The sequence below is a fragment of the Myiozetetes cayanensis genome, unplaced genomic scaffold (genome assembly GCF_022539395.1).
Source record: "Myiozetetes cayanensis isolate MyiCay16 unplaced genomic scaffold, myiCay2020 scf1, whole genome shotgun sequence".
Lineage (NCBI taxonomy): Eukaryota > Metazoa > Chordata > Aves > Passeriformes > Tyrannidae > Myiozetetes > Myiozetetes cayanensis.
In genome coordinates, this window is record NW_026086604.1 from 117089650 (window position 1) to 117112473 (window position 22824).

General features: G+C 37.5%; 2 protein-coding genes across 7 annotated transcripts in view; one reads left to right on the top strand and one right to left on the bottom strand.

Annotated features, from left to right (window-relative positions):
* Positions 1-7664, top strand: part of JAZF1 (JAZF zinc finger 1) — a 187799-nt gene extending 180135 nt beyond the window's left edge. For both annotated transcript variants that reach the window (XM_050322568.1, XM_050322654.1), the window contains exon 5: positions 5304-7664. In XM_050322568.1, coding sequence (XP_050178525.1) covers positions 5304-5480 — 177 coding nt within the window. In that variant the 3' untranslated portion in view covers positions 5481-7664. The remainder of the gene's footprint in view (positions 1-5303) is intronic.
* A 498-nt stretch (positions 7665-8162) lies between these two features.
* The window catches only part of TAX1BP1 (Tax1 binding protein 1), a 52012-nt gene continuing 37350 nt past the window's right edge, over positions 8163-22824 (bottom strand). For 3 of the 5 annotated variants that reach the window (XM_050322146.1, XM_050321973.1, XM_050322063.1), the window contains 7 exons: positions 21898-22016; positions 20570-20695; positions 19132-19203; positions 16213-16387; positions 15777-15925; positions 9961-10046; positions 8163-9302 (listed from right to left, as the gene is read on the bottom strand). In XM_050322146.1, coding sequence (XP_050178103.1) covers positions 9101-9302; positions 9961-10046; positions 15777-15925; positions 16213-16387; positions 19132-19203; positions 20570-20695; positions 21898-22016 — 929 coding nt within the window. In that variant the 3' untranslated portion in view covers positions 8163-9100. The remainder of the gene's footprint in view (positions 9303-9960; positions 10047-15776; positions 15926-16212; positions 16388-19131; positions 19204-20569; positions 20696-21897; positions 22017-22824) is intronic. The other 2 variants (XM_050322222.1, XM_050322306.1) reach the window with 1 other exon arrangement.

Below are 22824 nucleotides of genomic sequence, written 5' to 3' on the forward strand. Positions count from 1 at the left end.
AAAAACTGAACACCCCCCATCTCCGGGGCCAGGGCAGAGGGAAAGATGTTTTCAGATGGTTTGCAAGTATTGTTTAGTAGATATACCCACGTTATTCAAGATCAGTACTTTTCTTGCGTGCGGTAGAAGCTGTGCCAGATGAAGCATATGGTATAAAAGCTAAATCCCCAGCTCAGGAAGCAAACAAGCCATGGTGATTGTTAGAAGTCGCTGTGCCCAGAGGGCATCTATGCATTGCAGAAAACATTTACTTAATGGCAAAGGCTAGAAGGAGAACCCTGTAATTTGCTATATCCTGTCTGTTCTCTGTTTGACTGCCAGCCCTCTGTCTTTTTATTGCCCAAATAAGCAAGCTGTTTGTGCCTGCTCCTGCTATCTCACTACCTTCATCTCAAATGCGTGAGGACTGTCTATAAGGGATGTCTTGTACACCATTAACATTAGAGCAGTGGGACGGGGAACAAATTAACGACCCCTACAGAGGCTGACAGAGAGCAGCAGCAAATAAAAAGTACGGTATTTTCCTAAGAGACTCACCTCTGTTTAGTCCTGATAGGAAAACACATTTCCTTAAACTCTGCCTCACCTCATTTCTCTTTTCTGTGGGCTCTGTTTCCTCCCTTTTTTCTTTTCAGCCTAATTTTTTTTTCTTTTTACATTTTTATCTTTGTTTCCTTCCTTTTAGCTTTGTGTCAGCTGTGTTTCTTGTTTCCTCTTTATCTTCCTTCTGCCTAACCCCCTCCTCAGACAAATTATTTGCAGAGTCTGGGTAGGGAGTCCTGTGATCAAAGCACTGGGATTTTCTGGTGGGTACTGGATAATCACAGTCAGGACAGTAAAACAATTATAGCGCTCCAAACAGGAACACGGACATGTACATACAGTAATTGCCAGGCTCACTTTACAGCTGAGAAAGGATGCATTCCTTTAGGGAGCAAGAAGGAAAGGAAATACAGAGTTTTCTTTTGTCTGGCCTTAGGTGACGTACATTTGAGGGGCAGAAGTGGTATTTTTAGAGATATTATTTGTATTACAGTACTTCTTACAGGACCCAGTAGGGATGGGACACCTTTTTGCAAACAATGTACGAGGATAAAAGATGGCCTCTGCCCTGAAAAGTCATTATGGAAAGGTAAATAAGACAAGAATGAGTACAACAAATACTCCTAAGGAATGGGCTGGGGCGGACAATGGAAACTGTAACAAGAACATGTTTATAAGCAAGCCCAGATGTGTATCAGAAGACCCTGCTGGCCTCCTGCCCAGTAGTTATCTCCTGGCACTTTCCCATAGGCAGTGCAAATAGAGTCACAAACATTTAGTTGTTCTTCAGGAACTTCATTTTTTTCTTTAAAAAATTGTTTGCTTATAATACAGATTGGTTCTCTATACACTGTGGCACAGATTTGCTTGAGGAGCCACAGATTCTGAGGGGAGACCAAAAAAGCACAGGGTGTTTTGTTTCAGTGATATGTAAATTTGTTTGTGGGATAGTCAGAAACAGCTAAATGAATCTGGAGCACACGGACTTCTAGATGCTTAAAACACAAGCCTCTGAACTAATTTCTGAAGCCTCCTTTCTTCTTTAATTATGCTTACTGACTTAGAGAAGAAATTATAATTATTTTATAGTTTTCTATTTACGGATTTTTTTTCTTCTTCCTGTGATTTGTGTATGCTGCCTGAAATTTGATTTTTAGAAAACCATCTGCATGATTCAAAGGAACCCACGGGTCCTTGTTTCTGCAGAATTCACCCTCACCAGATTTTGGATTTACATCCACATTTAAGATGCTCTGTCCAGAAATGTGTGGGTAACGAGTAGTTAACGTGCTGTGCGAAATACCACCTGTAGGAGCTAAAATGGGGATTTATGAAGGTGGCAATTAGTTTTCCTTTTATTCAATACCACCCGAGTGGTCTCCAGCTGGAGAGAAGGATATTCAGAATATGTATATGATTTAGGTAAACTTATTCAGGCAACATCCAAAGAGCAAATGAAGTTTGACACATAATAGATAGATACAACAAACCCCACAAATAATACATATATACTGCTATAGAGAAAACCCTAGAGTAGTTGTCCTAATTTTTCTAATTTGTGCAAATACAGTAATAAAAGAATAATAGATTTCTGTGCATACAAAACATAGCTTATATGCATGACTTCTTTTTGGCCTTGGGTGAGAAGTGGTACCTTCCAAGGCTGCCAAGGCATTGGGCGTGTCGGTCTGGAGGTAGTGGGATAAGGGTCCTAGGCCTGTCAGGTGGGGAAAATCTGCAGGAAGGCTGATTTAAGAGTGGTGAGACTCAGCAGAGCTTAGGGAATGAGAATATTGAAGTAAGAGAGGGGAAAAAAGGGAATTTACTTGAAAGAAAGGAGTAAGCCAGAATTTGCAAGTTGAACAGAGGAACCAGAACTGCAAAGAAAACTTCAGGAGGAAGGGCCAGGAGTACAAAAACATTATATGAATGTCCGAGGCTGAAACAAGAAATCTCCCTAAAAAACATCCTTTTGCCATCTCTTTTCCTACTTGAAGGGGCTGGCAGGCTCTCTGCAGTGCGGTGGCTTTGTGAGTCCTGCCGTGCAAGGGGCCCTGCCCAGCAAGAGCCCTTGTGTTTGTGCAAACCAGGCAGCGCCACTCTAAAATTCTCTATCGCCTCCTGATCTTGTTCCAGGTTAATAATTGTTTCCTTCTGTTTGAGATTTTAGATTGCCCTTCTCTACTGCCATCTTCTTCCTCAATCATTTGTGAGAGTAAATAGTGAGCAACCTGAGTAACCAGAGCAATAAAAGTGATGTACGACTTTGGCCGTGGGCTTTGCTGTACCTCAACAAACTCAGCCCAGACGTACAACAAAGTGTTTACATTGCAGCAGTGGAAAAAGTGCTGAAGAGTCCACTGTAACTCTAACAACAGTTTCCTTTTAGACAGGAGTACAGGTCAAATTTCATGTTGTACAAGCTCCTCATGGTCTGCGTGGTTGACTGTTTTTCAAACCTTCCGTGGGCCAATTCATCCCACGTAGGTTTCTGGTTTAGCATTTCCTTAAATTTTTCCGAAATGCCTGAAAGTACTTTTCCCCCTTCATCAAAGCATGTGGTGTGCAGGAGCTGAGTGGATCGTTAAAAAAAATCTGTATCAGAAGAGTACCATTGGCATGGAACAGCCAGGATATTTGTGACTGCAGATTTAAGGCATCTGTAGCAATTGATAGTAACTCAAAAGAATCTAAAAGTGTTTCATAGAAAAATTAAAAGTCTAAACAGCTTTTTGTTAGGAAAGTAGCGTTACTGTAGGGTAAAAGGGCTAAAGGACAGCTTTGCTTTTAAAACTTCACTGCAGTAGCAAAAGTTTAGCAGGTCAAACCCAGATTTTCTCCTCTTTTGAAGGCGCAGGTCCTTACAGGTACTCAGATGTTGACAGATGCCTTTTGAGAGTCCTCTTGCCAGCCAGTGCCATTCCTTGCCCTCTCCCACCCTAACAGTCCTCTTGCTGAGTGGGTGTTGGGAGTTTCAGCTGTGTACAAAACAATCTAAAAGCTGCCTCTGGATCTCAGATTACTTGCAGTGAATTCACTTCGCTGCTCTCGAGGCTGATGTATAGCTTTGATGTGCTTTTGCAATTGTGGTGGACCAGTTTTCTGCCTCCTCTGAGTGCTGAGCACCCAGATGTAACTTGCACTGATGGCTCATATTGCTGTGTCTTGTTTGTGTTGGAGATGGAAGGTTCTCAGCTCCCCCATCTCAGGAGACAGCTGTGCAGCAGTTGTTCAGCAGTTTTAAGGGTGTAAAGGACAATTCAGGGGCTGGATTTACAACTTTGAGTGAGGATTCAGTGCCTGGATGCTTTAGAGGAGAGGAGCACAAATATGTGGGCAGAGCAGTTGCTTGCAGTCTTGCACCATGATCCCTCTCTTCCAACTTGGATATTTTTTCTGTGAGACTGTTTTTCTGTGAGTTCCAAACTGAGGTTTCCACTTACTACTGTAAGGTGTGCATCAGTAAAACTGACCTTGTTGTTTAAAGAGCCAAGGGGGCTTTCTGTTGTGTGTAACATGAGGCAGTGGTTCAGCAAAGACAAAATCCCTAAAATGTGATTTAGTGCATTAACATCCAACTGTTAACTGAATTTTGTGTTTTAGTAGCTTTAAAAAAAATTATATGTATCTGACACAGTAGAGCCTTGGAGTAGTCTCTTTTTGTCACAAGTTGTCTTGGTATCTTCTTTGATTTCATCCTCAGAGAAACTCAAATGAAACAGAGTTTTCCCTTCCTCATTCAAAAAATCCAAGCTTTCTTGGAGAAGATGGGAGATTTCAGTATACTATATAAAGCAGTATCACAACAGCTGTTGAGATCACAATAACTTCTTCCATTTTTGCCAGAAATATGGGAAAAGGAAAACAGGGGAATTATTTTGATATATGTTTGGTAAGCTTTTAGGTTGATCTGGCAAAAGTATGACCCGTTTCCTGCCCTTTCCTGTTTAATGGAATGTGTGTTGTGGTGCTGTGTTTTACTTTAGTGGGGATCAGTTCTCCAGTTTTAGCTGTGGAATATCCCCAAACAATAGCTATTTTGAAGATGGCTTCTCTGGATTATTTTCTAAGTGTCCTGTGTAACTCTTGGAGTTAAGCGTTCCCTGCAGTTAATTCTTTGGAGGCAATGTGTAAACTATCAGAATTTGCTGGTGCCTAAAGACATATCTAGAAACAATGACACAAAATAGAACAGACCCACCATGGGGGGAGCCTCAGCTTTTTGAAGAAGTGTGACTTCAGTCTTCATGCCAATTCTTTGTTTGCTTGTAAACAAACCTCTGAATAAGATTTGTCAATGCTATAGGAAAAAGATGGCAGGAAGCAAAGAACATCCATGTGTGTGAGCCCACTAAATGGTATTCTTTGGAAAGTGCTGTGCGTTGGGAGATAAAAATCAGGATTTCACAGAATACTCTGAGTTGGAAGGGACCCACAGTGATCATTGGGTCCAATTCTTAAGTGAATAGCCCATACAAGAATCAAAGCCATAACCTTGGTGTTATTAGTACCACGCTCTAACCAACTGACCTAACTTAAGGGTAATCCAAGTAGTTAAGTTTCGTGCTTTAGAACCGCACAGATTATTCTCCTCTTTGTACCACCTGGTACCTTGAGGGCACAGTGCATGCTTAACACCTGGGGGGGAGCTCCTAGCAATTTGTATTTTTACCCAGAAAGGTGATCCATTTTTGGTTTTTAACTGGAAGCTGAGCCCTTGTCAGATCTTGTCCATTAACATTTTACTTTCTCACTCACAGAATGTGAACGGTATAAAGTACCACGCCAAGAACGGCCACAGGACACAAATCCGCGTACGCAAACCATTCAAATGTCGCTGTGGAAAGAGTTACAAGACAGCTCAGGGCCTGCGGCACCACACAATCAATTTCCATCCCCCCGTGTCTGCTGAGATTATCAGGAAGATGCAGCAATAACATGCTGGTCACAAATGTGCCAAGAAACCCTCACCAGCAGTTGCTGATTTTGAGAACAGCCACCTTTTTCAGGGGAAGCATTCAGCAACCCTTTAAAAAATTAAATGCATGCTTTAAAATTTTCTGTAATTTTGGAATGATGTATCTTTGTAGAGTTAATGATTTTGTACATTTGCACATGTTATCATCATACCCATTTTCATTACTTTGAGATAAGGTGCTATAAAAGCTGTAGGTTCTTCAGAACATTTTTCTCCAAAACAAAAAACAAAAAAGAACTAGGGGGACATTGCGTATTTAGTTGTACTGACGTGTTGAACAGGAGTGCGAGGAGGAGAGCTTGGCACTGACATCCTTTCAAGATTGTAACGTGATGAAGACTTTCGATGCATCTGTCAATGTGTGTGCAAAACCAAAACAGTACCGCCCTCGTCAAACTATAGTTAACATGCCTTACATAACGGAGTTATCAGTGGAGTAGCAAGTCTTTTAGGTAATGGAAATATAAATAAGAAAGAATGTTTAACATAATATGCTAAAAAATATTTTCATACTTAAATAACATACATAAAAAGGTGTGCTTGCTGTATTTTATATTATCTTGCAAATCTTTTTTTTTCTTCCTCCCTCTTGAAATGCTGAAAATCTTGCCATTCGAAATAGTAAACAATCACTTTAGCGTTAGCAATTACTTTTTTTTCCTCTGTACAAGACATCATATTATGTTCATGCCCATCAAACTTTTGAGGACCAATATCCCAGTCCAACTAAATATTTACCCCTGAACTATCTGTTAAAAAGACACTTGGAAATACTTAAGTGCAAATTTATGTGTGTGTGAGAAACAATTATCTTCATCTCAGATGAAGTTTTGAAGCACTTTGTAGTTCTCTATTGCCAACAGATTTAATGTTTTATGTGTTGCCAATTCTTGCAACTACTGTACGAGCATGTGCCTGTGGTTGCAAATAAAAAGGAAAAATTCTGCGCATGGTTTAAGGAGGTCCGTTAGTTGTGCTAAGGGAGTTCTAATGCCTCTCCCTCACGTTTATTGTGTTTTTGAGATTTTCTTTGTGCATTTTTTTGCTTCTCATTGTAGGTCACCGCATTCCATTTGGATGTGTCTGTTTAGCTTTACGATTAATTTTGCTGAAATATGACATATGAGCCTTACTGAAGATTAAGTGCTTCTTGCAGCAGGTGGTCAGAGACTGACTTAAAAGCCAACATGAGAGCGCTTCGTGTCTGGACCATACCTGAACATTTGTTGCTTGCCATCCTGCCTTGAGCATTCTTCTCTCACAAGTGCTATTCCTGGAGTTCAGCTGGCTGGGAGCAGAGGTGGGCACCTTCCACCTGCCTTGGCCTGAAACATTTCTTTGCCCGGCAAGGGTTAGGGAGGAACTCTCTGTGTTAACACAGTCATTGCCTTGGCTTAGTTCCTGTTCTTTTAAGTGCAAAAGAAAGCTCACATAAAGGAGGAATGAGCTTTCCCTATTTTTTTTTTCCCAAAGCTTTAAAGGAAAACTTTGTAAGGATGACAATTACCTATTCTCCAGCAGAGTAAATGTCTCATTGCAACACTTAGGAATCATCCTAATGAATAAGCGTTTAGAACAGCCCAAGTGAAGTGAAACATCACTCTCAGCTCTCAGAGAGGTGACTGTGACAGCAGTGCTGTCAGCTGGGTTTAAAGGATGATCCAGACATGAGAGTTACTAGTACACACCAGGCCCCAGGAGGCCACTTCCCACCTTCTGCAGCTTTGGCAACAGATCTGGCCAACGAATACGTTTTGGCTCTGCTCCTAGTGCAAGAACTACAGGCTGGGCGAGTTCGTTCAACAGCTAAACAGTTGTAAAACGTCATTGTTGCATGTAAATTCCTTTCAACTATAAAAATTAAATTCCAGTTTCTATTTACCTATTCATTGTGACAGTATTATTAAACAGGTAAAGATGGGACTATTTTGTTATACTGTGTATAGTGAATGTATTGTACTGTGTCTGTGAAAAGTGTGCTTTAAATTATATTTTCATATGTTTTGTTGGGGACAAAGTACTTTAAGTTTGAAAGTGACAGAGGTTTGTTTTAGAACTGAAGGCAACTTAAAGAATTCCTGTCAGGAAAGCTGCTTATAAATGTAAATCAAATCACATTTAAAATAAACTGCCTCTGACCTAAGAAGACTGTTTGTTCCTCATTTCCTAACCTAAAGAATTAAGTTGTTGGGCTGTGTACAGTCTTTTATTTGTTTATTTTACTTCAGTATCATCAAACTCTTAGAGCTTGTTCTGTTTTCATGTGCTGTTGAGTTACAGTAAGAAAAAAATGACAAAATGCTCTTTCAGTACTTCCTTGCCTTACCTTGGGCCATCTCTTGACATGAAGTTCAGTTATGAAAATCTTTAGACTGCAAATGGCACACGAGCACTGAGGAGTAGCTGCTGCCACATCATGCAGTGTTTAATAACTCCTACATAGAACAGGATATTACACATGTTCATGAGGGAACTGCAGACAACAGAAGCTACTCCAAACCTTAGTCCCTGAGTCTCCCTCTCAAAAAAAGAACATAAAGAGATGTGAAGAGCATAACAAGCTGAATCACCATTTACTCTATGTAAAGTTTACACTCTCTTTTATTTCAAAATGAGCAGCAGGAGAAAAAGGACCACTGACTCCATGAATAATTCTGCTTTTAATGTAACAAGACTACTGTACAACAAGTGGAAAGCAAATTTACTTAATACAGTTAAAGAAAATATAAAATGTTTAGATATACACACATGTTTTTACTTATTGGAAAGAAATACATAAAGTTAAAACACAGAAGGTTTTTAAAAGCCCTAAGCCAAAAGGAACACAATCCACTGTTGTGAAAACAGAACAATATTTTCTACTGAATGAAACTGCAACATAATGGCAATTATTTTTTTAAACAATTACGTTTAGGCATTTAAGCACAGCAGGTTCATTCAGCTCAAAAACACTGCCTTAAAGTATAACTTACCTCATTTAGTGTTATCCCTTAAGGCAAACATTCTATATGTAAAACTGAAGTATTTGCCATTCCTTTTGTTGCAAGCCTGGAATCTCACAGTACATGCATCTACATCTCGGAAGTGTACTAGAAAACTCTATTTTCATAGGGTAAGTAATGTAACTTTCCGATTGAAGTGTTACTCAGAAAAACTACACGGATTTGCTAGGAGAAACACCTGTTTATTACATTGTTAACTGTACCTCAGTTATCAAGATTAGGGGAAACCACAGGTGTTTTGGTGACCTTTTATAAATGTAGCTGAAGAGCACCATGAAGCTGGTCTCATTTTTTCTGAGGCTAAGTCATTCCTGTGTCCTTAGAAATTCCACTAAGTAGGGGAAAAAATAGCTACATACACAATAAGGTGGAGGTTTGTGGGTTTCTTTAGTACAATGTTAGGCAGAGAGAGAAGATAACCCTATAGCAGCTTACAGCCATGACTTGCCACTCCCATTAGAGTACATGAGCTTTTAATCAGAAGTTTGCACTGTTACAGAAAGCTGCACTGGTTCTGTTCCACTGGTGGACTACTCAAAAGTGGTGGTTTTTTAAGCTACACTGCAAAACAAAGTATTTAATCAAAATTTAATACGTTCTGATCAAAGTGCGTCTGGACGTGCCTCTCAAACCCTTGCTGGTCATAGTCGGGCGGGAACTGCTCACTGCACATGGGGCACACCTTCCAGTGGCTCTCAACATGCTCCTCAAACTTGCTCTGATCGTAGTTCGGTGGAAACATCACATCGCAGAGAGGGCATTTCTTGTGCACGTCAAAACTTCAGGGGGAGGTGGAGAGAAAGAAAAAAGGAAAAAGGAAACTGTTATTTAATCTGTTATTGAAAACTAAAAGCAGGATCCTGCTGCCACTAAGAGCTTTACTACCAACTTAAATTTGAGCGGACTTCACATCTAAGTATCGAACAGTTAATTTAAATGTTTTTGCTGAAAGCACTCAATACAGTTAAGAGTGGTTTTACACAGGAATTCCAAAATAACCTGGCATTTTAAAAGCAACATAATTTTGACATAATTCCAGCTACCACTGAATACGAATCTATTGAATGCCTTAATGGCCAAACAGTTTCATGGGAAGCCACTCTCTCTCTCTCATAAATGCTTGCTCTTAGCAAACATAACACTTTATAAAAGCTCTAAACTTAGGTTCACAATTAGGTTGGCAAGAGAGGAGAAAAAACAAAAGTTACTCATTCATTTACTGAAAAAATTGTCCAAATTCCATCAAAGTAAGCTACAGCATGAACAGCCTGCCCAGTCTCAGGGCATGTTCTCTGCCCAGTAATTGTAAACCAAATATTCATTGAAAAGGCTTGGTAATTTTTCACCTCCACCCCTTACCCTTGAGTTTAAAAAAAAAAAACCAGTTCTGTAGAAACCTCTCCATGCCCTTAAAGACCAATAAAAGATAAGATCTACCTGGAATCAAAGCAGAAACCTGTGCCACGCTCACGCAAGAGAAGACTTGGAGGATCAGGAGCAGAAGGTACAGTGTTGTCATCATCCTATTGGAATAAGAAAGTATTTTAAAGAACAACCCCTAGAAACAGCTTTTTCCCCCTCCTCCTCCATGTGCATTTTTGTTATCAAATTTACCCTCACTTTGTAATCTCTGCAGCACAAGTTTTACTTTTGTGCATCTTGGCTCTATTCTGCAAGCAGATAATGCAGCACAAAAATGACTCATTTCAAGGTGGAAATACAGGTGCATACAACCAAGATTTTTGGAACTCCAACTCCTAGATACTTTTCATCTCAAAGACACCTTAAATGCAAGAGTTAGTAATTATTTAGCTGATCAATTCAAAAATGGATTTGCAAAGGACCACAGGTTGTATGTGTTGTACGTGTTGTATGTTTTATACAGATAACTAATATGAATATGCAAACATATTTCATATTTAGGCTAGGCTAATGTACTTTGTCCTTATGAAGAGTTAATGTAAACAGAGCAGGATGGGAAAATTCCCTCAATATTTTTCTTCTCCTGGTAACACCTGTTTAATTTCAACCATTTAACATTTCCATTAAGCAGGCACTGGGGCCTGCTCTGACAGTTGTTAGCAACAGACATATCTTCCAGTCTAACTTGCTTGCTTTGCACCTGCAGTGAAAAGGGCATATGAGTTTTAAAATATTAATTGTTCCTTTTGTCATGAAAGAGATAGGATGGACAGGTGGATGTATTAAGGAAGAGAAACTATTTAAAGTACTGTCATGCCACAATTTGCTACAGCTTATATAGTGCCAAAAAACATGACAAACTTGCTGAATATCAGACTGAAGCAAACCAGAACTTAACTAAGAAAATTAATGTGCATCTTCCATCAAAACACAGTTCCACTACAAACGCTGGACAAATTAACATTTAAGTCCTAGTTAATCTAATTACTTGTCCAGTACAAACACATCGCCCCCTCTTTTTTTTAAGACATTTGGCTTACTGCTAGTCATTTGCCAGGATAAAATTGTTTACATCTTTTGTAATTTCTTTCAGCTTCTGGCAAGTGTGATACCCTACCACATACAAATATAACTCCACTCCTTGTTCCATTGTGAGAAACTGATTTGAGAAAGAGTACAATGCTTTCCTCTGCACATGCACACCTGCCCTCTCCTACACGGCTGCCCTGCAGGCACTTGCTTCAACAAAAGGCAAGTGCACATCAAAGTAACATTTAAGTTTGGAATATCCTAAGGCTACAGCTTTCTCATGACCCAGTTCAATTAACTGTAAAAATCATACTGTGTGTTCCTTATAGCAGCTTCTGACCTGGGCACTGTATAAGAATGACAGTATTATGTATGTACTGATATTACTCTGTTAAGATATGGAAAGTCTGTCTCTTCAGTGTACTTTTTCTCTTAACCAAGTTGTAAAGATCAGTTCTTAACCTTTTGTGATGCCTAACCCAAACCGGAAGAATGCAAATGTCTCTGTATTTAGCTGACCTCACAGTGCATGTTACAGAGATTACTGTGTAACCAAGGAATGGTCAAACAGCAACAATGAGACCTTTATCTGAGAGTATTTCCCAGCTATTCTAATTATAATTTACAGTAAACAGTATACAGTCACCAAGAACTAAACATTTCCATACACTGCCCTGGGGTAAATTGGAACCTCTGGAAAACACAGAGAAGGTCCCATTGTATTAGACTCCAATAGCTGTCTATTTCTGTGATGTCAGATGGCCAAAACACAAACAAACAAACAAACAAGTGTTCCCTGTAAAAGGGAGAACTCTATGAATGGAGGACAGATCCTACTCATCTTGGTTCACAGTCACTTAGTGCCCAGTTTCTCCAGCTAGGATAACCAACCACCCATTCTTTATTCTTATAAATGATGTTACATATGCTTTTCAACCTGACTCTTAAACACTGGTCACTCTGCTTAGCCTGGTAAAACAAACCATCATCCCCTGAAGGCTCAAAAGCCAAAATAAGAAGGTTAGTTGAAGCTGCTTTACAGAAGTTTGACAACTGGTGGGATACCAGGCCTCAATGGCTTTGCCTATGCTGTATTTTAAGCACAGGCACCAGCTTACTCTTGAGATCCCATGGTTCAGTCATCCATGTTACATGGATGGAGGCCCACACTACAGATTTTGAGAAAGAAACAGTTTAATCTGCCCTTCGTGTAGACCCAGGGCCATCTTTCTTGCAGTCCAGACTGACAACCAGGGACATGGCTGCAAATTCTTAGTCCAAAACCTCTACAGCGCCCTGCAGTGATATAATACAGTCGATATGTTGTTGCCTCAGCTCCTTAGGAAAAGCGACTGATACCATGTACCCACAGGCTGGAACTGTGGTTATGTAGCATAACAAGTGCCAGGCCTTCTGAACTCAGAAGTCTGGACAATTAGGTTAAGGAATTGTAAAGGATGCCTTTAACATAAAGACTTCACTATTATCACTGGACTTTACCTCTGCCTCTTTAAAAAATTGCTACAGTGAGTTCCACTGATTAAATGAATCATAAAGATAAATACAGTATTGCACATTAAAGCATGGTAAAAAAGAGGGGGTTTACCACTAAAAGAGGAAGAAGGGAAAGCCAGACATTAACTGTCAGAAATAGCTGCAACTCGCCCAGTTTTACTGAAACCAACCAATTTTGTCTCAAGAACTGCTTTCATAATTACTATTGTAAGCAGTTTCGTGATTGCCAAACAGAAATTAAAAGGCTGTGTGACACAGTACAGAAGCACAGACTTGAACAATCCCCATACCCAAGTTCTACAGATCATTTTAACAAGCAGCAGTAAAGATCTGATGCCCATCTTAAACCTTAAACAACAAATGAACAGACACACCACTGACATAGAGGGAAGGTACACTGGGAAGAAGAGCACAAACATTTTCTTTCTGGGATTCAGCTCTGCTGTGGGACTGTAATCAAACTGACTCCTTTAGGCCCACTGACCTCTCTACAAGAACTCTGGTCTGCCAAGAGGTACCTGGATACCAACTGCTCCTTTTATGTCTCCTGTGATCTGCCCCTGTCAGCCAACTGCTAATAATGCATAGTGGGTTTTTTTGCAAGAAGAAAGGCCATTTTGGAGTCATCTCAAGAAATAGGTGACCTGGTTCTCAGTTGCCAAGGGTTACACTCTCCATTCCCCATAAATTCACTGCAACTAACAACATTGTTTAATAGTCTCAGGATAGTTATTCTGGGCTTGCTGCCAAGTGTAATCAGGACTACATTCCTTAAACTCACACTTTAGTATTAAATATATATATGTGTGTGCATGTGTGTTTTGTTTATGGATCTCTCCTGTACTGCTAGAAATTCTTTGCTCCAAATGATTACATTTTGGTCAGTTATGGGAGCATGAGCAAATGGAAAGTTAGTGTTGAGTAGATGACAGCAGGAACCTGTGGCAAGTCAGGTATTCCACACAAAATCACCACTGTGCACATGCTCACCTGGCACGATTAACACAGACCAGCTTATCCCTCTCAGAAATCACAATTTAATTGTCCTAGGAGTTCCAAAACCCAAAGCTATGCAGATTCCGGAACGTCTGCAAGTCATACAGAACTGATTTTTGTCAACCAAATACATGGAAGTGCCCATTCCTTTAAGGGACATTTCCATTAAGGAACAAAGTTTTTGGAGAAAAATAATTGGAACACAACAGCACAAAAATTCTGATCTATTTGCACATCTTGAGTTATATTAGTTTACAAAATTAAGGATATTGCAGTCACTTTCACCTCTTCGTGGTTCAAAAGATCTGTCACCTTAGATAAATAAAGTAGACGTGTTCATTATCACAGGTAAACCAGTACCAAAACAGCCATGAAGTGGTGGAAGTGACTATGATACCTTTAATTTCTTAAACTAATATTACATGTAGTAATAGGAATGTGGAGACCGGGATGGCAGAAGTCCATACAATGGTGGTATTTTAAACAAAGCAGCAAGCCTAGTAATCCTTTCCTTCCAGGAGGGAATCCTCCTCCAGCAAAAGGCTCTACATCCTGCTGGCTGAAAAATGTAGAGAACTACATCTTTAACAGCTTATTTTAAAAAACACTCCAAGAAACTATAACCTTTTCATATTTATTATTTTATATTTGCTGCTTCTTCCGCACAAATGACAGACTCTTCTTTATCATAAAACACCTACACATGTGTAAGTTTTCTGTGGTTACTTCTTTACATCCTGCCTTAGAACTGTTTTATCTTTGGCATATTACTAAGTCTTCCTAGAAAGATTCCTGCAGCTTCTCATTTCCAAGTAAATTTGCACAGTACACAACAGTCTATCTGGATGAGGAGAAAGTAACCGATTCTCAATTGCAAGTAAAAAAATAAAGATACGAATCATTTGATTTAAAGGCACCTTTTTTCAAGCTGAACTTTATTTAAGCCTGTTATATTCCACCTCATTACAAAAATCCTAGATGTGTCTGCAAATGAGCACAAGACTCTAGCACTGTTTCTCTTGGGTTTGCAAGAGGGCAAAGCACATAGATCAGAGAGAACACCCTGCTAATTAAACTGCAGCAGACGACTAAAGAAGAGAAGAACTTGTCAGATGTAATAGCTACGTCAAGAATGATCAGATTAAATATGCAAAATGTGAGGTGAAGGTGGGGAACAGCATTAAGCTCACATCCTAGATCTTGAACAGGCTGCAAAAGTTCTGACAGTTTCTCTAATTATTCACAGTAATGGACATTGGGAGCAAAAGGTAGGAGGGAGAAATACATTTTTCTCCATTATAGGTGCTGAGCACCAGGGCTAAAATCATGCCTGTCTGAACACTGATCAGTTTCTGCAAAGGTTAATAGCAATTAAATGTGGCAAACTAGACTAAATGAGAAACAGGTCGTGATACCACTGTACTTGCAAAGAGCACAATACTTTGCAGAAAAGTATTTCTTGTTTAATATTTTTGAAGGTGTAAGAGTACTTGGAATAAGAAAGAGTAATAGGTCTGTTCCTGTTCAAATGAAGACATACAGTCCAGTTTATTACAGAAGCCAATGTTTTTATACCAGAATATATGTACCAGTTAACTGTACTAAAAAAAAAAGCTAACCAGTTTCCACTTAAAACATACAAAGCCCTAAAAAGAATCAGTGAAAATGTATCACTTTCAGTTTAATCAGCTTTAGATAAGTCAATTGGCTCTTCCAAATACATGTCCAACAGCAAAAAGCACTGAAAATGGAAATTAATAAATACAGATATGCAGAAGACAAAATATTAATACATTAGAATAAAGTATCTAAAAGGATACCAATTTACACTCAGCATTTAACTGAAAATATTGGTATCTGAATCCTTTACATTTTTATTTGTTACAATTTAGTTCCTACATTCATATGATAAAATGAGTAAGATGTGGCTACGTTTTGAGCTCTCATTCTATCACACAGGAGAAAAAGCATGAGTTCAGATTACTTGTATTTTTCCACTTTAGTACTTAAAAAGATTAAGAAGATACTATCCTAATAACAAAACAAGCTGTCAGTAACTCAAGAGATTAGGGGAACAAGTATGATAAATATGATAAATAGATGTGCAGAGTTTTCTCCTTCAAAGCAAGCAAAATTCATCTAAAACATTTTTCAGGGAAAAGAAAAATCAGTTCTGGATTTACATAACAATAAATCAGGCTTATCAGATACTGAAAACCTATGTGAAACTCTTGACAACTCATTAGTAAACTTCTCAAGGAGAAAAAAAATAATAAAAAAAGGTAACTTGCATTGCTGTCCTCAGGATCTTCTAAACCATCAGGCCGACTGAGATTGCGTGAAGGCTGGCTACACACTACATCATCTTCCAGCTCCCAAAAGGCAGTTCTAACAGGTGGTCTTTGGATCTCATCAGGATTAAAAGCACCATCTGCTCCATCTGAAGAAAAATTAATTAGGGCATCTTTGTTCAACCTTACCTTTAAAAAATCAAGAGTTATACACATTTTTTGTTCAGATAATATAAAACAATAGAAGAGAAATCACCTTTTTCCAAAGGTGTTTAAAACTAACTTATTTATTCTCATCAGTAAAGCCACTTTACTCGTGTTCATCAATCAGTAAAGACTCTGTTAAACCTATTTAAACCTGCATTAAATGAGGTACTGCTTTAGAAACAGTGAGGGAGAAATTATATTGGAGGTGAGGTGTGTAAAATTTACTTACCTCTTCTTTCTTGAATTGCATAAGGGTTTCCATACTGCAGTACTGGTAGCCTACTTGGCACTGCAGGAACTGGTCCATTTTCCTCTGAATATGGGTTGCGAAAATGTAATGCCTGCTGTGAAATCTGTCCTTCCATCATCCTTCCAGCTTGATCTCCTGGTGTCCTGCCAAGTTCCTAAATAATGTAAAGTTTAAAATGCAATTAACCTATGGAGTAGTAACAAAATTTGAAACAGTTATGAAATATGTTTTTAAAAAAAAAAAAATCTGCTAGCCTCCCTATTGTCTTTTCATCTTGATCTAATGCCAAGTATACCATACATGCCAAAAATAGTCAATGAAGAAAATACAAAGAAGATATTTTAGAAGAAATATTATTTTTTCTTAGTTTGTCATCAGTTAATTCAAATTACGTAAACAGAACTGCCACAAGTTTCAAGAAGTATCTGCATTCTTTTAACAATTGAGACATTTTAGCTAAATCAGTAAACAACAGGTAGATTAGCAGTAACAACTAGAGATAATGTGCAGTGAGAAAAGTTTTTAAAAGTTACAATTAAAAATAAAATAATTCTTATTTTTCATATCATACCATCCCACTCAAGAACGCCGCATTTTACTATGTGGAGCACACATATGTACATACTTAACATATTTCATGAATTCACGAGTGGTAGACATTTATAGAACTACTAAGTACATTGCACTGGATCCCTTCTGATATTCAACACCAATATTAGTATCAGAAAGACAATATTCTTTCAGAAATGCTCAAACAGAACTTTTCAAAAACTTAATACACTTAAAATTCTAGACTCTTGCAAAGAAACCATAAATACAATAATAATTACAAACTATAAAAGGGATTTTATAACTTATAAACCATTAAAACTCTAAGCCAATATATATGTTAAAACACAGTTGTTAAAGTGATTTGAGTGTTGTCATTGCCTCAGCTGTAATTTATCCAAAAGTCTTTCTCATCCTTCCATTCATCAAAATGCGTTAAGGGATAGAGAGCAGTATGCCAAGAATATGAAAAGGAATAAGCCATTTAATTTCAGAACCAAGCAAAAAATGCTGAGATCTAAATATGAAAATAATAATTAAGAAATTGGGACTGCTAAGGGAGATATGATTTCCAGTAATTTTGTTCTTTCTGGTTAGCATTTTCTTCTGGGTTCATGTTTAACCCTCACAGATTGAAGAGCATCTTTTCCACAAAAGACTTTAAATTGAAACTTAAAACCAAGGCTTCAACGACTGATTCAACTACATGAGAATTAAAAAGTCTGTTACTAAAAGGAACAACTCAGTATTTTTTGTCTTGCAAACAGGTAAACTTCAGACCAACCTCTTGAACAAGAAAATGCAAAAATCAGCAACAACTCTGCAATAACTACTCTGTGAACAAAACAAAACAATACTTAAATACAAAAAGATTTCATGCAGTGGATGACATCCCTGCCCATGGCAGGGGGGTTGGAACTGAAAAAGCCTTCCAACCCAAACCATTCTATGATTCTATGAAGACGGAAACTCTACATCTATTGTTATATAAGTACTGTCAGGTTTCAGACAAAAAACTTCAACTACAACAGCAACATCATTTTCAAACAGCAAAAAAGTGGTATCTACAAATGATAAGCCTGCTTACAGAAAGTGTTCTTTTTTGGAGCACTTGCCATAAAAACAGTAGAATTCGTTTTCTTTTTAAAAAAAACTTCTAATACAGGACAACGCAACTTCTGCCTAACAACCTCCTTTAGATATGATATGAAGTTATGCTAACATTACTTTAGATTTATAAACTGAAATGCACGTATGATTAAAATCATGAGGGTTAAAAAGCAAGGATTGTATCTTAAAATTTTAGTATGCAAAATCTAAATAATTCTTCTTTACTCAATACAAAGCAGAAACAATTAATTAGCAATGAAATTACAATTTTCCTTTTTAAAACCAATTTCTTATCCAATATGGAAGCAGTTTAAAATGAGAGGCAGCGGCATTAATACTTTACTTTTAGCATCACATAAGATTAAAGTTAAACCAGAATGTAGATCAAGTGACTGTAAACAAGTGCTACAAAATAGCCTTAGCTAGAAGTTGGATAGCTAGGGTAGAGACTGATTTAAAAAAAAATTTAAAAAAAAAATCAAAGTCTATCTAAGTATGTAAATAAAATAGAAACAACGTAATTTTATAGGCCTGAAGAGACAGCAAATGAACATTTTTAGCAAGCTATGTTTGGTGACATTTATAAACAAACACTGATAATGGAGCATAAATTGAGAAGCTGTTTACTATTACATGCTTGATCTTTTAAATCGTGGTGGTTCCAGTCTAGCAAGGCACTTGATTCTTCTTTGTAATGTAAATATGTATAAATTTGGTAAACAAAGTTCCAAGCTTTTATAAGCTTCATACATTATTATTATTACTATTGTTGTTCTTATGAGTTGTGTTTCAAATCACTCCCTCCGGCTAAATTAGACTCATCAAAACTCAAATTTTAATTTGCTTTCTTTTGAACTGGAAAAATATTAAGAGATCTATTAAAAATCACATTCTTAGTTTAAAAAAAAAAAAGATAAAGTAATTACCAACTACTTGACAATCTAGAATTTTACAAAACACTTAACTAGCTTAAACTGAAAGATTAACTTAGTTTATCGATACGAAAATCCCTGGTTTTACTAAGTACCTGTTCATACTGGAATTTTAAAGAAGTCAAATAAAAATAAAGTTTTAAGGAACAATCCTAACTTTTGCATAATATCGCACAATACTATCTGAATGTAATAAAGACATTTTATTATTTCACTTTTCAGTAAAACCTAGCTTTCATTAATTGCCACATAAAACCCTAGAGGTACTTCAACATTAGCATTAATATTTCAGAATGTCTGACAATACCTTCTCACTGGTAAAGAGTTCCAACTGTGATGCCAGTTCCTTTATTCGTCTCTCTTTTTCTGCCAGCTGAACCTACATGAAAAGAAGTTTAAGATTCCTGTATTAGTGGATAAAAACTCTTTCACTATTAGTAAATCCATGATGTAATGTGAAAACAAAGTTCCCTGATTAAGTTGATCTTTAGATGGAAATAGTTTCGTCTACTACAGTTATATGCAACATCCAGCGCTACTGCAAATAAACCCAACAGTTCTCACAGTTTTTTTTTAATTCTGAAATTCCCTCTCCTAGCTCAGGTCAAGGGAGCAAAATCTTCTGACTGGGGAAGAAAAACTCGCTTTTTCTCCATTACCTGCACCCCCTTGAACGATAACAAGTTTTTAATTGCAGTCAAAACACTTTCAATTGTGGAACCAATTATTTATTATGACTGCTGTTGAAAAGTTAAAACTTATTTCACACCGAATTATGCATTGCAACTGATCATTGCTAATTAGTAAAAGAAAATAAATTGGAAAGAGTTGTGCATTTTATAAAATAGAAATTAGAGATTCAGTGCCAGAAAAGCATGGCCTACAAAGTGCTGAAACAAACTGTAGAGCAATTCGGCATTTTATAAACAGAAAGTGCTGCAACTTCTAATGAAAAGGGGTTCGTAGTAGAACCAATGCAGTTCCAGTTCAGTTCATTGCTCATCACAATGGGCAAAAATGAGCAACTATCCTGTCAAAAGCACTATCACCATTGTACCAAGAACCAGCATAAAAGCTGGTCTTACAGACATTTGTTGCTCTTATCTCATCCCTACTGACCTAAAAAGCTAATTCGACATAAGCATTACTATCACATAACCTCTTGTAAGCTAAAGCTGCCCATTATGCTTGACTTCCTGAATGTGAATGGGATGTGAATGAGGTGAATGTGTTACCTCACTCTTCCAAGACTATTGTTGAGATCCTCCAAATTATGATGATTTTAAAAACAATGTATTGTTCATCTTCTGTCTCTCTAGTTATTTCATATAAAATGCATTAAGACATTACTACACTGGTAGCGCTACATGCAATATGAAGATTTTAGACAAACACACCAATCAATATTTCTGTTAGTACTACAGTAAGCAGCACGAAAATAGAAGTCTCTTGCCCTTTTTTTCTCATAATACCAGATTAAAATTATTTAAAGGTTTGTCTAAATCCACAGTACTAAAAGAATGATTGTTATCTGGGAGTATACTTAACAGATCTCGCTTATTTTTAAAAAAGCATTATAAGACTGTGTTGTTTCTCTAAGAGCAAACCAGAGTTTCTATTAACAGCAAAAATACTATTAGTGTGTTTTCTTCATTAAAATTTTTCATTACTTGAACTATCAGAAATAAGCAACCATGTTAAGAATAGGTAGCCATTCACTGTCATAAACAAAATATTTAACTTACTTTATACTGATCCTCCATTGCTGCTAGCTGCAATTTTATACCCTCATTGATCTTCACTTGTTCTTTCCACTTCAGCTCCAGTTTAGCCAGTTCATCAGCATAAACACTGCATTTTATCTTCTCTTCCTAAAGTAGTTCATACCATGGCATGAAATATTTATAATTTCGAAAGATTTCCACCACCACCCCAACAAGGTTACCATGTTAAGTATGCTTTTAGAACGAGACCCTTTAAAAATGGCTTCTCCAAGAAATCAAGCCTGACTCAAGACTTTGAAGGGGTCACGACCACTGAATATTGTATAAATTATGTTGAATATGCTTTTGTTTTTCTTGACTTTTCAAGAAGCTGATATTTCTCTTTAGCTTCATGGTTTCAAGTTTCTTTGAACCCTAACACTACTACTCACTATTATTCTTTCAAGGATCTCACTTCAATACAAAACCTTTTCCCAAGCAACTTTTACAACCTAAATATCTTTCATCCAGAAGGTCAAAGGCAAAGTTTTCCTCAACAAACAATATGGCAGAAATAGCCAGCAGAAGCCAATGCAAGCTCTCCATGTGCAGGGTTATGAGCAGAATTACAGGATAGTTATTACATCCTGGAGAACTTATTACAATAGAAAAATATCATTGTGATAAATAAAAGAAATAAGATGAAAAGAGACAACACTCCCCCCCCGAAAGCATCTCAAACTGCTGTCAACTCTTCACCAGCATCACTGATGCAATATTCCATTATCACACACAGACCCAAACTGGTTAAATAAAAATCAGGTTAGAACTGACAGGTACTGATACCTGAAGAGTATTATTCTTTTGAAGAGTATTACTATTGTGGCTACAGCACTACTGGTGCCAACTTTGATCCGGTACATAAACCCCTTTATGTATGACTGAGCCCACTCAGATGTCAAATCATTGTAAAAGCCATGACAGATATGGAGAAGTTACTACACTTAAACAGCATATCAGATCAACCCTGCTATACTTATTCCAAACATCAGCTGGCTTGCAACAACATGCTGTATTTGGTTTATTTATCACACTTTATGTAAGAAGATACCCTATTCACAACCTTGTTTTGCTCATTTGTTTTACTGCACCTGGGTTTTCCTGAGGGGTCCTTGTCTCGACTCTCTAACACCACAGGTAGTCAAGAGCCAACTTAATAAAGATGTGTTTTCTAATGTTAAGATTTTTAGTGTAATCACAGTGTATCACACAAACAAGGAAGGCAACTCAGCTGGGTAGGCTTTGTGGTTTTAAGACTTAGCACCTATAGCTACATTTTGTTCAGCTTTTTGAAGAAGCCGTTTACTTACTGCCAACATTTGCTTGCATTTCTTATACTTCTCTGCTCTCTCAGCAATTTCTTTATTCATTTCACGTACTTGTTCCTTTACCGCGAATTCCGAAACTATGTCGGATGAAATGGGGCTAACTGTGAACATTGAACAAAAAAACAAGAATGCTGATTTTTTTTGTTCCATAAATAAAGTTTGTATAAGAGAGATGACAGCCCAGATTTGACAGTGCACCAAGAACAGAGTGCCCCATGTTATCCAAGCAAATGATTAACCAGAGACAATCCGCATAACGTGTCCAGTGCTACTTAATATCAGCAATCCTACTGGCATGTCTGTGTTCAGTTCTACACATTGGAGGTGAACATAAATACATACGTATATCTACTTTCCCACAAATGAAAATAAACTGCAGAATATGTTATGATATCATTCTAAATACCTTATTCTAACATAAAAACATGAACTGCCTCAGCAAACCACTTCATCCCATATTATAACTGAGCTTGCTGGGATTGTAGGTTTTAAGAAACACTTTTACTGTATTTACTTCAGACAGCAGGAAATTGCAGAAATTACAACCTACAGTCTCTACAAACAGCAAGAATCTATGAATTATAAAGCAACATAAAAAAATTATTCAGCATTTACTGGCATTTATCAATTTAAACTGAATAATAAAAACACTGAACAGTTTCAGTTGGAAAGGACCTAAAGATCATCTAGTTCCAAACCCCCTGCCATGGGCAAAGACATCTTCCACTAGACCTGGTTGTTCAGAACCCCATCCAACCTGGCCTTTAACACCCCAGAGATAGGGCACGCACAATTCCATTGGGAAGTCTGTTCCAATGCCTCACCACCCTCACAGTGAAGGATTTCTACTTTAGTTTTAACCTATTAGATGTCTAGGTTTTAGAAGATTGTTTTTGTAATAACTTAATA